Source organism: Labrus mixtus, chromosome 8 (genome assembly GCF_963584025.1).
Source record: "Labrus mixtus chromosome 8, fLabMix1.1, whole genome shotgun sequence".
In the NCBI taxonomy this organism is placed as follows: Eukaryota; Metazoa; Chordata; class Actinopteri; order Labriformes; family Labridae; genus Labrus; species Labrus mixtus.
In genome coordinates this window covers 24,061,020-24,078,995 of record NC_083619.1, presented here as the reverse complement: position 1 = coordinate 24,078,995, position 17,976 = coordinate 24,061,020, and the positions used below count along the sequence as shown (strand labels likewise).

At 43.4% G+C, this 17,976-nt stretch overlaps 1 protein-coding gene across 1 annotated transcript; it reads left to right on the top strand.

Moving 5' to 3' along the window:
* Positions 1-4,179: 4,179 nt before the first annotated feature.
* On the top strand, positions 4,180-11,854 carry LOC132979466 (uncharacterized). The gene is made up of 3 exons (XM_061045302.1): positions 4,180-5,986; positions 7,653-8,305; positions 11,432-11,854. The coding sequence occupies exons 1-2, from the start codon at positions 4,994-4,996 to the stop codon at positions 8,199-8,201; spliced, it is 1,542 nt and encodes a 513-aa protein (XP_060901285.1). The 5' UTR covers positions 4,180-4,993; the 3' UTR covers positions 8,202-8,305; positions 11,432-11,854.
* The last annotated feature ends 6,122 nt before the right edge of the window (positions 11,855-17,976 follow it).

The following is a 17,976-nucleotide window of genomic DNA, read 5'->3' as shown; positions in this document are numbered from 1 at the left end:
TGAGAATGCCAGTTTCTTTTCCCATCCATTACCTATGCTGTTTGTCCCATTCAGGGTCGCGGGGGGGCTTGAGCCAATCCCAGCTGCCATTGGGCGAAGGGGAACGCCTTGGACAGGTTGTGGGTAAAACACAGGGCTGATATGCAGAGACAGACAAACATTCACACTCACACGCACACCTACCTACCGGCAGTGTAAGAGTCACCAATTAACCTAACGAGTATGTCTCTGGACTGTAAGAGGAAGCTGGAATACCCACGCATACCCGGGGGGGAACATGCAAAGTCCACACAGAAACAGTCCGACGGGGTATGTGAACCAGGTACCTTCTTGCTGCGAGGCAAGAGTGCTAACCAGTGCACCACTGTCCAGTCCAGATGTTAAAAGGATATTAGAATCTGTATAAGACACTGGAAGCCAGTTTAATGCGACTAAACGTTCCCTGTACTGTATGATGGTATATGAACATTCATCATATCACATGCAGCATCTCTTGTAGACTATTAGATCTGCATATTATGTGCTGTGGCCCCCTCAGATCTGCATCAGTAACTATCTGGGCCTGTGTATCTGCAGGAGGATAAATAGGCCACTCACCATCTGACAGAGCCAACACCATATTGAGCTCTTGTTATCTCATTTAGAAGTATCCATATGTGCTAATTAGGACATCCTGACTCTGGCAAGGACAGGAGATCGTAGAGTGGTTGATGTGGCTAAGCAGGAGCTGGGCCAGCCAATTCAAAAATCTGTGTGATGTAAGAGGTGCACAAACCAGACGGACCCTAAGGCAACAGAGTCCTAATTTACCTATCTATATGTGTGTTTGCAGGCAGTATGACAAGTACAGGCTTTGATATTCCCTTTGTAGCCCGTGGACACGGATCTGCACGATGACCCCCCCTGCTGAGAAATCACAAGACGACGGGTCGAGATGTCTCTCATTCTCTTCTTTCTGCCCGGACTGTATAATTACATATGAGACAAATAGATAGCTAATATACTGAAACATCACACTCAGATGAGAATTTGACGACAGCATTAATATTTTTGATTGAATCAAAGAAATGAAATGAAAAAAATATTTAAATAATGAGAAAACATGAATTCAGACACAGTTAATAAAAATAGTGAATACATAAAAAACAGAGCCAGATTGCTGTTCTTCCTCGGCTGGTTGCCTGTTAAATGCTGGTGGAACAACCTCAGCCAATTTAACAATAGACCACTGTCAGTGTCTGTACTGAGCCTGCATGTGCTCATATTATAAGACTATTAATCATGAGAGGTGGGCAGTATGACTATATTAGAGTGCTGTCAAACTGTGCCTTTAATTTCTCTTCGTGGTAACTGCATTGGTGTTTTTTGAAATATCATTTTTGCACTCATGACATGTCACCTTCTTTTCAGATATTATATTCACAGGTAAATTAAAAAAAAAGTGTGCAATCAGTCTTTTCAATGAATAAACGTTCAAATGACGACTTGCACACAAAAAGGTGTTAGTCTGCTGTTTGGGTTGAGTCTCAACATCCTCAGAGCCCCTTTCACACATGCACTCTGGACGCTGCTGAAGTCACAATGTTGTGTTTACAACAGAGTCGGACGCCGATGAAGACAGCGCCTTTAAACCAATACTGAGTTTAATCTGACATAGTTTAAACAGTAGAGAAGAGTGAAGCAGATTCAATAAGTACCTGCAGATCCCACCAGTTTCTCACCGGTTGCAACTTCACGCTGGTGCATCATTTTCATGAATATTACCTGCTGCGTTCACACATCAGCTAACCCTGACTTTTTAAATGGAAATTTAACACGAACGCTGGCAGTAAAAAGTCTGAATGAAGTTGGGGTGAAATATTTGGCCATTTGCAATCACACATGCACCCCACCAGGACAATCTTTATGAAATGTTCGGAAAGTGCAGTTGAAGTGTGAACAGGGCTTTATAGAGTCAGGCTCTAAATCAAACAGTGTTATTTACTGAAAGTAGTTGCTACAATGTCAGCCATGGCTTTGTGGACTGCCAATTTGAAGCCTTGTTTATGTTACTTTGCCATCTTTTATGTTTGTTTTTTCAAAGATCAGCATATTTGTAAAGAAGGGGTGGAAACATACTGCTGTGTCTCTTTATTCCGGCTGATAGATCGCTTTGAGACAACTTTTCAAATGCAATGTAGCCATGTTAAAGCAAACCCTGCTTTAGAAACTTCATACTCTAAATAGGACTGTAATTTAGAAAATGAACTTCATACAATGTTGATTACTTGAAAACTTGAAACTGCCTATTAAGACCATAAACTCACTAAGTAGATGCTTAGGGAGATAATAAATCAAGTGAGAAGTACAGTCATTTTCTCCAAGACTTGTAAACAATGCACTCCTTTCTGCACTTCACATCTGCAGCACTTTTCAGATTCTAAAAACATGAACTGTAGATGGACATGGTTATCTACTAGTTGGTGAATAAAGTGTTTTTTCTTTTGCAACCAAAGAGCCACATATTTTCCTCGGGAGATCAAGGACACTAAAAGCAGAGCAAAAAAAGGAAGTTTTTATTGGACTAACACTAACCAGAAAGACAACATCATGACTCCAATGAATGGTTAACTTGAGGCATATGTGTGCTAAATGTGTAAACCAAGTGGAAACTCCCATAGTTGAAAAATAAAGCAAAAACCATCAGTTCCATGAGTGTCCACGACAAAAACCAGGGAATCCACACTGAATCCTTTAATGAAATTGACATATTAACAATATAAATATACATGATTTTGGCCTGGGAAACAAAAAAAACCACAGAGTCTCTATTGCTAATTTCTTTACTGGTACGTGAGTAATGTGTACGGGGGGATATATTAAAGCTAATAGGTATGTAAACATTTGCATAACTAGGGGCGTGGCTACGTTGGCTTACAGGTGGCCTTGTAGCTGTTTCCCAGGAGGCCCACCTCAACTCTGCCTCTTTGAGTGTTTCTAGATCGATTACAAGATGGTTGGGGTCGGCATTTCCAATATGGCGACCACCATCTTTAGTTTCAAAACGCCTCTTCAGAATCCAATGTGATGTCACTGAGAGTACGTCTATTTTTCTAAAGTCTACGGTGTACAGAAGCAACTGTTTGCTAGCCTATTAAACATATCTGCTGGTTCTTTATAACATGTTGTTGTAGCTTGTTTCCCAAAGTGTCCAAAAATGAATGAAGAGTTTTCTAATAGATTTAGCAAACAGTCACTTTTATCACAGTATGGAGAACATCCATTTAATTAAAGAGGATTATATCTCAATCCCCCACCACCTGCCTAAATTAAACAGTAACTTCATAGCAAGAGCAAATTCAGCTTTGCTTCCATTTAGCGCGAATGTTAGTGTGTCCATAGATGTGGCCCTCCTGTGAAACTATAAATGTGTTAAATAAAATATATGGTTAAATCACCCGAGCTTCATTTCATCTTCAACAACAATCTTTCCCAGCAGCAGGGACTGGACTTCTCATCCTCCTGCTGGGATGGGTGAATCTCCTTCATCCTCCTCTGCTGTTATTCTCAGTCTTTTTTTTTTCCATTGTTTTCAGAGCTCCAGCTATTTTCTTTGAAAATAAATGCCTTGCTGTCTTCAGTTGCAGAGGATTATGAGCCACAAAAACAGCTGTGTTATTCTATTTTGGAAAGAGAAGCGATCTTGATTGCTCATCCTGCTTTTCTAATTATGAGCAAGTTTTTTTTCTGTCCGCTTAATCCTTAATTTATGGTTGTATATAGTCAGAGATTATTTTTTTTAATGCAAACACAACGAGTGACAGTTGTGACAACTGACAGTTTAATGTTATGACTATCGTATGCACTCGATAGGAGAAGGGTGCTTACCTTTCCACACAGCGCTAATACAGTATAACGCGTGTGCTTGTCTCAGCAGAGTGAAGTTTTGCTCAAGTATTGAGGAGAAATCTCTTGAAGCAAAGGCAATGATAGAGTGGAATTGACAAGAGTGGCAAAGGACAAAGAGGGGAAGGAGGTCGAAAAAAAAAAAAGGGACATAAAGAATGGTGAAAAATCTCCCTCTTAGAAAGCCAACGACTCCTTCTCCTTGAGTACTATACTCACTCATCTGTTTATGTCACAAACCCCACCTCCCCCAGTACTTCTCTCCTCCCCTCCCCTTCCCTCCCCTCCTGTCTCAGTCGTCGGCCAAGGAATCCCAGGCAGCGTTTAATTGCAGAGTGCAAAAGGCTTTAGTTGGGCTAATGAGCTCAGCACCGGAGCTGGGACTCTTCCACGCACTCTCTGACGGACAGAAAAAAAAAAAAACATATGGAGTCCTTCACCGGAGGAGCTTCACGGGGCGGCTGGATTTGAGGTGGAGGGGAGAGAAGGAATTTATAAACTCAGGTACAGCCTACTATGTTTGAGAGAATGTACCAGAGGCAAGAGACTGAGTAAGAGGTGGAGAGAGAGAGAGAGGAGAGCGGGAGAGGGGAGGGGAGGAAACGGGAAATACACAGCCAGAGTGAGAGTGAGAGAGAGAGAGAGAGAGACACACACAAGAAGCCTGCAGCAGCAAATGAGACAGAACAACGAGGCGGGAGAGGTAGAAAGAGAGACAGAGAGGGAGGTGGAGAGGGGCCCCATGTAGGAGAGAGGGCTAGAGGGTGAGGAAGAAGAAGAAGAAGGAGAAGAAAGAAAGTTAGAATTAAGTAAAGAAAAAGAAGGTCCAGAGGAAAGGGAAAGAACGGGCAGCAGAGATTAACAACTACAGGAGAGCAGGAGAAGGGAAACAACAGACAGGAAGGAAGGGGAGGGAGGGAGGGAGAAGTCTTGGGCAGAGCAGAAAAAAAAAAAAAAAAAAAAGAGCTGAAGAAAAAGTTTTTCTTGTGGGAAGACGCAGATGAGGAAAACAGAGCGAGTGAATGACTGGGCTGGAGAGAGCAGGGACGGGAGGGAAACAGCTCTTTTCTAAGGCGTTTTCCACACAAGCCTCTGGACGTCTTTGGACATGTACACAGAAACAACGGGACACCATCGATTCCTCCAGCACATCAACACCTCCGCCCCCTGCTCCTGCGTCCACTATGAGGAGCCGTTCCACCATCACGCTGGGCTTGGATACCCACCAGCGGGATCAGCCAGACAGACGGACCACCCATCCCTGGACTGCAGGAGAGACTTACAGGCTCCTCGGTTTAAAGACGTAGGAGGGAGAGCTTTCCCAGTGGACGGATTTGAGAGAAGTGGTCATCGCAGCCCACAGAGGAGGCCTGTGTTTGCAGGGCCGGGCCCTCACAGCCAGTCAGGAGACGACTTGGGCCAAGTTCACCCCTGGGAGGTGAACCCTGCCCAGTGGAGCTACCCGCCGGAGCCTGGGGTGAGACACTACCCGTCTGTCAGAGAACAGTGTGGCTGTGTGGTGCGTGGCGACTCCCGGACACACCCCTTTAACGCCGGGATACCACATCCTCTGCCTCATCTTCAGGGCAAAGGTCAAGGGTACCGGCACAGGAGGACTATCCGGTACGTTTCAGTGGATGAGGAACGGGAAGCCTATGGATGCAACTATCATTTGGAGTCGCACAATTACAATGTGGGTCATTCTAGGATGCCGAATGGCCACTGCGGACCAAGGCCTGTGTTCTTTGAGGGAGGGGAGGGAAGCGATAGCCATCAGGACCCGGGACACCTGAAGGGTGGATCAGAGGAGGGCTGTAATGGACGTGAAGACGCTCACAAAGGGTTTTTCCCCACCGAAGTCCCACAAAAACAGTTAAAGCAGAGCAGACAGAAGGGGCCCTACGTCCCCCCCTCTGGCACCACCACCGCAGAGCCCGCAAAGTCGACGGCGTCCAGTGACGACCAGCATCAGCCGCAGAGTTCGGAGGTGGTGAAGCAGAAGAGAAGGCAGGATTTGGTGAGAGATCAGATCAGACAAGTGGTGACGGATCTGGAGGATGTGTTGGGTGGGCTGAAGCAAGTTCATGTGGAGATGAAAGAGGTAGGAGAGTATTATTAAAAGACGTTCATTCTCTCTGTTTACATCCGGTGTCCACACATGAAGGTCTGCGTCAGATATACCAGCCCTTTTTGTTCTCTGTGACATTTACAGAAATGAAGACAAAGCTCAAATACCAACATCTGTGCCGATCCTTTGGACACAGCTTTGTGCGTGCATGATCATGAGAGCATATCAGTACGCGCTCATGCTGACTGTATTGTTTGTGACTCACTCATCATCTTCTTACCGAGGCAGTGATCGAGAGCGATTTTGCTTTGACCTTTTGCAGAATGCTGGCGAGAATTGGCAGCGTTCCGGCCAGCACATTAAAACACCCGGGCCTGAGACTGTTACTAAATTATGCCACGGTCTTACAGTATCCATTTTGCATGCAGCTGTAAAATAGCAATCGATTCCCAGCTGAAGGCGTCTATAAAATACCTGACGGTGTCCTGAAGCAACATTAATGCCATCATTTTGAGTTTGACAACTAAAGATAAACCAGCTTTGATTTCTGTGATTGGTTACATTTTTTGATAATTGCTTCTCTTTCAGCACATTTCAGAGACAAACCGATGTAATACGTACTCAGATCAGGTCAATACCACAAAGTCAAACACTCAAGTAAAAGTCATTTACACCTACTTATGTTAAAGTACAAAAGGTATTATCTGAATGGATTTAGTAAACATTGAAAGTACTCATTCATGAAAAAATGGCCCCTATCATTGGCGTATCATCATTTTTGACATTGTTAAAGCAATACAGCTGCAACTATGAATACTCAATTTTATTTTGTTATTGACTGAGATGAAACCATAGACTGTATAAACATGGACGTAGTCTCTTTGATGTCATCCTTTGGTATCTAAAAAGAGGTTTTATGAAGCAAAATGATGGCAGAAATGCTACCGCAACCTATCTTTCAATCAATGTAGGAACAGGTTGAGGTGGAGTTGAGGCAGGGTTTAAACCTCCTGTCAAACAATGTGCCCAACTTATGATAACTTGGCCTCACCCCACATCAAGTAAATGCATAACGCTTAGCATCAATTGAATCAAACAAAAAATCATTCCTCGTTCAGTTTTTACAGTTAAAGAATGATCCATAGAGACTACAACTGTGATTTTCTTAACAGACTATAAACACAAAAATATGAATTTTAACATCGGACCTAATGAGGATTCCTGGGTTTTTAAAGTCAGCACCAAGTGGTCACTGGAGGAACTGCAGTTTTGTTCACTTCCTCATTGGCTTAAATGGAGGTTGGCATATGGATAAAAGATGATTTTTTTGTCACATACACAGTCAGATAGTTTATCTAGTGGTTGTTAACCAAGGAGTCAGGGCCCCTAATAGGGGTCACCAGATAAAACTGAGGGGTCGTGAGAGGTCTTATCCGTCCAAATAAATCAAACCATCAGGGAAGGTTTAGAGGGTAAACAACACTTTGGAGGCACAAGGGGTTCCTCACTTGAGAAGAGTAAACAAAAAGGGACATTAAGCGCAATCAAAGACTGGAGTTAAATGATCAAATGTCCACTTGAACTGTAGTGGAGTCTAAGTATGATGTGGAGTTAACTGAAAAGTAATGCTGGAGTGAATTTGTTTCTTTCCCTAGCTGCTGTTTGGACACAGGTATTGACTCTGTGTGTTATCATTCAGGTGGTCCAGCAGATCGATCGTCTCACAGCCAGTATCGACCTCAGTGAGGAGACACCCTGCATCACCCAGGGGTCCTCTGGTAGCTTTCACGGCTCAGTTCCTCCGGGTGACCTCAAGGTGGCTCTTCTGCCCAATCACAAACCGGCTCCTGCACCAATGTCGCACCAAGTCGACGAAGACCGCATCATCTTAAGGACTAACTCGCCGTCACCCGTTCACGTGGCTTCCGTCGTCAAAACCAGCCGCTTTACCCCACCGAGCCAAAATAAGGACATCAAGCACGAGAGGCCTGGCGTCAACGGCCACCCGCCTCACCTGTGTCCCCCCAGAGACTCGAACCACGTCGGACAAACTCATCCTGACCCTCATCCTCACAGCCTAGACCCCAAAGTCATTATTGGTAACAGCACCTCAAATTCAAGAACTCAGAAGCCGCCACTGTACCCTCAAAATGGGCGATGCGGCAAAGGCCCATACCTGCCTCCAAAGCCCGTGAGGACCCCTGCCTACCCGGGGGGGAGGGGCCGCCAGAGTGCCAGCATAGTGTGAAGGAGGGAGGGGCCGTCTGCCCCGATGCCATGGGGGCCTGAAACATGAGACCCTGCTGCAGCAAGTGGAGGTCAGAGTGGGACCAGGCAGGGGAACAACTCATGGTAAGTACAGATACAAGAGGACTTGTTGTGTTTCCCCCCCCCCCCCCTCTTCTCTCACAGTGTTGATGTTTCCGTCAGAGCCGATGACGTCGGCTGTGTTTACTGGCAGGAGTGGTTTTCAAAGTCAGTAAATGAATTGCAGCGTTCCTCCCCGTGACAAAAAACAGTTTATGTGTGCGTTTGATGTATGCGTGTCTGTGTGTGGGCGGCAGGCGGAGGGGGCGTGAAGTGTCTGCTTTTGTTGATGTCACATGATTTCCCAGTGTGCTCTCTACGCTGTAAAACGTGTCAGTCTTGGCAAGTGAAATAAGACACAAGTGTTTTTTTTTATCCTAATCAGTCAGCAGGGAGTGAGAAAATTCACATGCTAGTAAAAGTAAAATCCAACTACTTTTAGTAGATTTGAGGGATTTTTTTTTTTTGCTTTGCAATACAAAACGAACATTTGGTTAAAACATATTTTATAACATGACTGTCCATAAGTTGAGTTCAAAATGAAAGGCCTTAAAACAGTTCATCCATACAGTATTTCGATGCTTTCATCTTTTGATTTTGAGGTCATACAAGAGGACAAATCCAACTTTTAAGTCGATTTGAGTGATTCCTGACCTTGCTGGAGTTCTGAAGCCAGACAGAGATTAAAACGCTTTAGACAGACTTATTTTTTTTACAGTGTAACTTAGTCACCACTTCGAAGGAACTGAGACTTGGCAGGCACCCAGAGGTTTTTTTTTTTTGGAGAAGGACGACCCCACAGCGGCTCGGGTCCAATCATGTGACACAAAAGAGGCGTCATTATATTTACAGGATGATCACAGCTCTGACTCAGAATTGGCACCACTCACTGCCAAAGGGCTGATGAGGAGGACCCAAAGCTTTCTTCTCTTGCCACCGTCAGATGTATCATTACTCACTGACTGGGAATTAGAAGCAGACTTCATAACAAGATGACATCTGTGAAAAAAGTCCCTCCAGGAGATACGGAAAATTGAACAGCAGATACATACAGTCAATTATTCCTCCAACACAAAAGTCCACTTTTACAGATGCTGCAGAGACAGACGTGCATGTTTCAGTACTTCCCTCTTGTGCAGAGTATGCGTTACTGCAATCTATTTTTCTGGCCTTTTTCTGTGTTGGGCAAGCACAATCTGGTTTTAATCATAAAACCTCCTGGCCACGTGCCAGAACGGAGTGAGGCGAACTCTTGGTATATTTGTGACGTGCTCATAAACATAAGCACCGCTGCACAGTGAAGGAAGCTGTTCTCCACATTATGCTGCAGGGAGTGACGCGATGCCGAAGCTGCAGCCCTCAGGTTGAGGCCGAGCTTTCACTTTAATAGAGAAATAGGAGATTAATTAGCTGGAAGTATAAAGTAGATTTTCTGTTCAACACAATACTTTCTTTTCACTTTCAAAGTCTTTCAAAGCACCGCTGCTGTTAACATTTGAAAGGCCTGAATCATCTGAATTAGTCACCCAGAGCAGGTTCAATGTTAAATAGCTCACAGAACAGATTTTGTGCTAAGCAGCCCCGACACACACAAACACTAACATAGACACACACACACATTTTGTAATTTCATCCAAGAGTCTTTCTGATTTAATGACTACCCTGACCCTAACTAATCTAACCCTATTGCAGCACCTTCCCTCAAGGAGCCCTTTGTGATTAAAGTGATCAGCGTATCCCCACTGGCTTCCTCTTATTTGTTTCATTATAGGGTGGTGACTTTAAACAAGATGACATCGGTCCAAATCTGCACATGAGCATCAGGATTGACAAAAAGCAGAACAACAAAAGAGAAATACGCAAAGATAATATGAATTGCATAAATTCAGCAGGGCAGCAGGAAGTCAGGTTTTATCCCTGTGCAGTAAGAGCACCTGTTTTTGCAGCTTGTGCTAAAATCTACCTAGCATTTGAAGTCTGCTCAAAGATCTGATGTTGATGACAGGCAAGGCAATAAAGCACTAAGCTATTTACACAATGTCAAGATTAATTTTTTATTGAAAGGACAGGTCAGTGTATAGAGTTTGAAAGGGGGGGGTGAGAGAGTCAGGGATGACACGCTGTAAAGGCTGAGGATGAGAGTTTCAACCTGTTGCTGCTGCCGGTTTGAGAGCTTTAGCCTCCGTACAGTACATGACATTTTACCACTGAGCTGATCACGCGTCCTGCACATGGTGTCTTAAAGGCAGTCTCCGATGTGCTAAATGTGGACGACCTGGATTTCAAACAATAAATATCTCAGTATGTACAATTTAAAAAAAAAAAGCTGAGCTCTCTTGCACGTAAAGGATCAGCCATGCTCCCCCACATTTATTTAACTTTGTACTTAAAAAATATTTCTATTCATGTCCACAACACCAACAACATCCTCTGAAGTAGCTTCTGTTTAGATCCCACTAGATACCCGTTAGAGGTCTAAGCTTTAATAGCTTGTAGCACCAAACACATCATGAGGCAGAGCTGTCGGTTTCAAGAACAAGCAGATTTTGCAGCTGCATCTCTGGAATCTGAATATAATATGCAACAAGTGCAGACACTTGACAATATGTAGACCTACAGACGTTAAACAGATGGAGACTAAAGCGGTTAAAGATTGGTGGAATATTCCTTTAATATTTTGAAATGATGTACTTTCAATGAACTGGTTTACTCAATTTAAACTCAAATTGTACTTTTTTTTTTATTTGCTTGGTGTTTTATTTTGTATTTCAATGACTTCAAAACATGCGGACTAGCACAAACATCTTCACTCTTAAGGTCTAGTGCTAACTTTAGTCTTCATGAGTACAAAAGCTCCTGTGCAAACACAGAGCAGGTGTGATGACAAAACCCTTCAATAGAATGAGCTCTACGTAGCTCCTTGACAAGTGATGCAACATGACCCCACACACGAGGACACGCACAAACACTGCTTCACTCTCCGTGCAGTTCAGATGAAATCCCTGTTTCCATGGCTTCATCAATAAATAATGTGACAACTATCACAGTCTTGAGAAGAAGCACAGTTTGCACGTACAGTGTTTTGATTTCAAAGCAGCAGCAGGCTAAGTCTATTGAGATGCTGAGATCAGAATATTTATCTATTTTTTTTTGTTGTCCTGATGTTTCCAGGAGGAGCTGATGCCAGCGAGACGAGCTGTCAGCCAGTGGAAACAGAGCGCGGCCTGAAGGTGGGGGTATTTCCAAAGGGAAAACTCCCCCAAGAGTCAACCCACGACTGTATGTCACACACGCACAGAAGCATAGAGGAGGGGGAAGACAAACGTCTCTGGAGAATATCTACTTTTGCTGTTCACTGGGTGACGTAGTGTCAAACGAAATGTGAACTGCTACTCACCATCCATCAGTAGAAACATAAACATATCTCTTCATGACAGTGTTTATTTATTTGTACTGTTTTATAATGCAAAGAAATCTATTTTCAGGCAGCTTACACCAGTTGGGATACTACCTAACCTCATGTATGCTATGTTAGGATTTACAAAAAAAGCCACAATATTGTAAAGATATTTTACAAATAAAGAGTTGAGACTTTTTCTGTTCTGTTTTTATTTTGTAAGAATAATTAGCACAGAGACATGAAGGTGGGAACAGCAAATCTAAAGTTCAATAGCAATAGATGGATTTTCATGCATTTTTCTTGACTCTGGAGGTGTTGAATGGGCCGCTGGAAGTCCTACATTTGGATACAACATTAAACGAAAGACGGCAGCATTGCATGGCCCCTGACTCCAGGGAATGATTTACGCAATCACTTAGTCTGTCAGATGTTTCCCAAATGGTTGTGGAAGTTGTACGAAACACTTATCGGGCTGAGCTGGAGATGACAGCGTGTGATCTCTCATGGCCTTATTCTGTCAGTGCGCTCGCTGTTCTGTCCCGGGCCAGTCGGGGGCCAGCGTCAGCGTCTCTTGTTTGTTTAAATCTTGTCTGAGACTTTCCCCACTGTGCTCCCACAACCTCCTGCTGCCGCCATCAGAGCACACCGCTTCCAGTCTGACAACTAATATAATTCATCCGCCTCACAACACATCCCTCACTTTTGTCTGCGTCTGTGACCAGGAGATGGAGGTGACAGATGGAGGTGACACATACAAGCTGCTTACTGTCCTGGCTACTTTGTCCCTCACGCTGTGGGTCTGCAGCCATCCAGCACTTTAGAGTCACTGGGTGCGATTATGTTAGGTGAAAGATGAGGTTGTGAAGAGTTGACAAGCAGCCAAAGATAACAGATGGGCAAGGTGAAAGAGGCCAGTGCACTATTCTTTATTTGGTACCCTGAGCATGCTATGTCACAATGTCATATTTGGGTGCTAGCCTGTACGGATGACTTTAATTATGTATTAAAAATATAGGACAATGGTGAAAAATTCCAATCCCAGTTTCCTAGAGCTCAATATGACACCTTATACCCAAAATACAAGCCGGGTTAGGTTTAAGGTTCTTGAAGAGTTTGCAGCTGAAAGAGTCAAATGATCAGGAAAATCCCAAGCGACATCTATGTACTATACTGATATAGTGAGAGTGACATCATGGACTGGTTTCTGAAGAGGCGTTATGAGGCCAATGATCCCAGTCACCATATTCAAAAAGCTTTTTTTCCCACGTAACTTTTATCTAGAAACAGGGAAAGGGCTGGAGTTCAGACCTTAAGCCTCAAGGCAGATGCAAGCAACTATAATGCAAACAACTGTAAGTCAACTCTACCGCACTACAAAGACCCAACATTAATCCACTATGAGTACAGCACAAAGCAACATTTAGCAAAGTTACATTTGCAGGGAAAGACTGTCTTTAAGAGGCAGAAACCTCGAGCAGAGACAGACTCATGTTGAACAGCAATCTGCCAAAATATACCAAAGGATAACATTTTCAGGTCTTCTTTTGTCTTCTCGTTAGCCTCTCTTGTCTCATGTTGCCTCTGCCTTGTTGTCATTACTTTGGTCATCGGTCATCATCTCCGTGCATTACCCTGTCACATTTTTATTTATCGTTTCTGCACTGAGCTTTCATTTCACGATAAATAAATAATGAACGAGCTAATGTTGCAACTACACTAATGGTCCATTACTGGATTTGAACACCAAGACATGAACAATGACCAAAACAATTTGAGCCTTAATCTGCAGCTCCTCGCGGCTTTAGGGAGCCTTAAACAAGTTTCATCTTATTAATGGGATGTAACAGTTGAAGTTCACTCTCGCTGCTCTTAAAGAATTGTGATTGGTTACTGTACAGAGCTGTTTCAGTGAAGAAATATCTAAACGACCCTATAGCACCATCACAGTAACAAACAGCAGACAGAAACGGTTTGCAGCTAGCTGGTAAACACGCAATGTAATATTTAGCTGGCCTAAGAGCCAATTCCTTCCCCCCCCCAGGACTCATGTAGACCAAAATCAGAGTTAAAAGAGACTGAAGATTGGACTTACATTCATTAGGAAGACAGAAACCCAACTCCAATTAAATGATAATGTTCACAGCTTGCTTCATCGCCCCAAAAGGAAGTTGAAAATGTTATTTATTAAAGGTTTAAATATGCACTTGAATGTGTGTGATAAACAGTAAGGAGTTTAAAGATCAAATGGACTATAATTATAACGTCTAAAGATGTTCTTATTAGAAGCACATTTTGAGACGCTGGGACCATATTCCTGTTTTTTTTTTTTTTTTATAAGATGGATAAGCAGATTGATTAATTGAAGTACCGGCCCAATGAATCAGAAGTGCTGCTTTCTATTTTGTGTTTTCTTGCCGGAGTGCAGACTACATTTTTAATAGCTTAGTCATGAACTGTGTCAGACTGTTTTCCATATTTCAGGAAAAAAAAAAAAAAATACTGTTCTGCTTGGTATCCATAGGAGACGTCTGTTTTGGCAGTGAGATAAAAGTATTTTCTTAACGACGACTCTTTCAACTGCTCCCTTTAACCGAAATCTAACTTTTAAAACAAACATCTAATGATAAGACATGTTCAGAACGCTGCACGAATACCAAGTTAGTCTCCATCGATCCTCAGAGCGACCACTTAAAGGTCTGCAGACTTGGATCTCAGAACATGTCTGCTGCGGAGAAAGCCCTGGTGGGCTCTGAGAAAGGCCACGTCTTGGCCCGCAGTCCTTGTCTGAGCCTTTCCGCGTATACCCCGTCCATGAATCTCATCACACCAGACGCACACTGGCTGAGCTGTCGGCCGTGCTGCTTTTGTAAATACTGGAGTGACTCTGGAATCTCAGACAGAGACTCTAACCAAGACCAACACCAAACCCTTGGTACTGAAACCTCTCGTTAACCACATCCACCCAAAAATAATACACAAGTAGGATGCTGTTAATACCACAAGTGTCTGATGCTGATCCAATGGAGTATTGTTTCCTAGTCTGTTTGAGCTTCGGATGGATTCTTAACTGCGGAGAAGTATTAATATATCCGAAGGGCCTTGTTAAAAACAGAGCCAGGCAGGATGATACAGTGGATTACTTTATAACCAAAGACTGCATTTTAAACCTGAGCTCTATAGTTACATATTTTTAGAGAACAATTGAAATGTAGTCACAAAAACTTTGTGAATTTCTCCAGCAGACTGGCTGAGTCATCTGAACAGGTTAAGATGGGTGCAAAGTAATCCTGCGGGGCAATTTAGCCCATAAGTTAAAGTACGTGTTGGGGGGGAGCTAGTTAGTTTAGAAACCAGCTGCAGAATTCAGACACTGATGTAGGTATTGGATGCATTGAAAATGTATTGACAGAAGTGCTATGATTTAATGTGAGACTTTCTGGGTCAGGGGAGTCCAGGGAATGAGCCGTGAGCTGGGGAAATGGGGCAGACCAGGTGACACAAAGGAGATTCAGGAGAGGAATTGAAGCAGGAGTTGGGCCAAGTTCAGCTGCAGGCAGAGAAAAACAGGAACAGAAAAAAATGCAAAAATGGGAAGAGATTTTTAGATGCTGTACTTACTCTCTGATGTACGTCGCTTTGGATAAAAGCGTCTGCTCAGTGAATTGTTGATAACTGTCTTGAACTAGACTGACTGGTTAACAGGGTCTTCCATCTGGCAAAGTGGTGCAGTTGTAGTCCAGTATTTATAGCAGAGTTGATTGTAGATGATATGCAGCTGCAGGCCAACTCCTGAACACCTAATCACACTCCTGTAATCAAGCACAACACACACACACTGATATGTTGAAGCAGAGAGCATGACACGTCCACTTATATAGCTTTTTTTGTGTGCAGAAAACAAGCTGAGATCATGATTTAGTTTCTCATAGCATTGTGGATTACTTACAGAAATATATCTGTGTTTTAATGTAATATGGTTATGTAAAAAATACACATCAGCCCATATATTGTTGTGAGAATTTTGAAAATGTGTCTCCATTTTCCTCAATAAATCTTGTAATTGTAAAGTAATTTTAATGAAGTTCCAGCCCAGCTTCATTTCATTGGTTTACAGTGTCAAGTACGGGCCGTGCTGGTAGTATTGACCCGGCAAGCTCGCATAAATCGAGTCTGATGCTGATGAAGACAAAGACTGTATAAAACATGGAAGTACTCTCAGTGACGTCAACCATTGGTTTCTAAAGAGGCAATATGAAGCCAAATGATGGTGGTTGCCATATTGGAATTGCTATCTCAGCCTGAATTTCTAACAGGCGAAGAGGTGGAGCTCAGAAAGGCATTAAGTCTCCTGGTTAATTCACTACTGCGCGCCCATCTGTCAATCAACTCAGTAATGCCCCGAATTATACAAATTTATGAAAAACTCTGAAGCTTGATTAAATGAAAACAGAGTTCTAAAAAAAAATGTCGACCCCCGTACAATGTGCACCAATAATGAAATCTGCTATAGAGACCAAAATCTCTTTTTGAACCATGCAGGCTGTAAACATGTACATTTCAAATTGGATCTAATGGGGTTTCCCTGGCTTTTGGAGGACACTCAAGTGGACACTCGAGAAATTGCAGTCCTTTGCACTTCTACATTGGCTTCATTTTTTAGCACCAGAGGATACCACTTGGATGAAGGTGGCGATGCTGTTTGCGTTACAGTGGCCACCAAGGGCCATGTAGTAGGTTATGTAACTGATCAGTAGGGTATAAGGTCATAACCGGGGAGGTTATTTCCTCATGGACCTCTTATCTTTAGGAAATTTAAGGGCACAAATATGTTGTGTTATTTCAAATTCATTACTCTGGTATTTAAACTGTTGAAAGTTACAAGCTGCTTTACAACCCCAATCAAAGCATTTTACCATTTGAATTATGACTCCAGGCTTCTTTAAAGCGCTTCATAGAGAACAAAACAGATTGTTTCTGAGAAGAATGAATTCAATGTTTGCTGTGAGAGATCGGGAGCTCACAGAAAGTCAGTGCAGCGCCTCAACAATCAAAGAAAAGCAAATCCTTTGAGCCATCCCTCGGAATACCACCCAAGTCACAAAACCACCCAGCTTGAAAGAGAAACAGAACTCATCATGAAACCCACTGGGACAAGACTCTTCTGTGTTTTGTCTCTGTACTTTTCTCTTTCTACATTTACAGCACTGTGTCTGCTGCTTGTGACCCCGGGTGAGGAAGTAGCCCAGTGTGTCTGCCCTACATGCCCTGGCTGTTCCACGGCTGACCTCAGCACTGTTCTTAATCTCAACGGGATGGCAGGACTGCTGAGGAATTTCTCTGCTCGGTGCCTAAAACCAACCTGTCAAGACGCTCCCTTCAGGCTAAGCACGTTCCTCTGTTACGTCCCCGGCGGCTCTCACGTGGCCCCTCTTTGTCGAAATATGACCTCAGAATACCAAGGCCTGGCCTTAGTAACCTCTCCAAACACTGCCCACCTACGTGCAGATGCATCCGGAAAATGTCTCTCCTTGCCACAGTATGTTCAGTGTAGGCTGCAGGCAGATGGCAAAGCCCATCCCTGTCTCACCTTACCCACCTGTACGCTGGATTGTTTGTCAAGGCCAAGTGAAAAGTGCAAGGCAGCCTTTCTTTCCTTTCCTTGGGCCTTTGCAGATGCTCTTCTCTGCTTGTGTAGGGCTAATGGGACTCCTCCAGATGTTGGTATAAAGCCCCACAGCTGAGCAAACAGTCGATGTCTTCTCTACAACATGACATGTTTAAAATGACACGCTGGTCCAAAAAGGAGGAGACCAGCTGAGATCTGAGAGGAACACAGGCAGCCAAACACTCGTCACCTGATCGGTTTAATTGAAGGGGTCTGGAGGAAGCAATTTTAGTTTGACTTTTCAGTGAGTAAAAAAAACACCATGAAGTGCCCAAAGTAAGTACAAACACAGGGATTTATGCCTAGTAGAAAAAGAAAGAAGATTATGTAGTTGGTGTAAATTTTTGTCCTTTTGCACCAAGCGGCAACTTCTAACGTTGAAAAATAAGTGGAAGTGCAAAATCCTGCAGTTTGTCGAGTGTCTGCTTGAGGCTGGCTCATGTCTCGATCAACACCCAGCACTGGGGGTGAATTTTTTTGACAACTCATTCATTTTGATTTTATAAAGGATAAGCGTTATTTCCAATAAGTATCTAGCTGACCTGACTGACGGATGAGTGCGATGTAATGGTTTGTCTTAGCTCCAACTCTCTGCCTGTTGTTAGGTTGACTGATTTGAGACAGCATTTCCAGCATGGCGACCGCCATTGA

What these genes read in the sequence shown, in the direction of transcription:
- LOC132979466 (XM_061045302.1), top strand. Translation starts at nt 4,994, where the DNA reads ATGTACACAGAAACAACGGGACACCATCGATTCCTCCAGCACATCAAC. An exon ending in TTCATGTGGAGATGAAAGAG is followed by an intron (nt 5,987 to 7,652) that starts GTAGGAGAGTAT and finishes GTTATCATTCAG; the next exon opens with GTGGTCCAGCAGATCGATCG.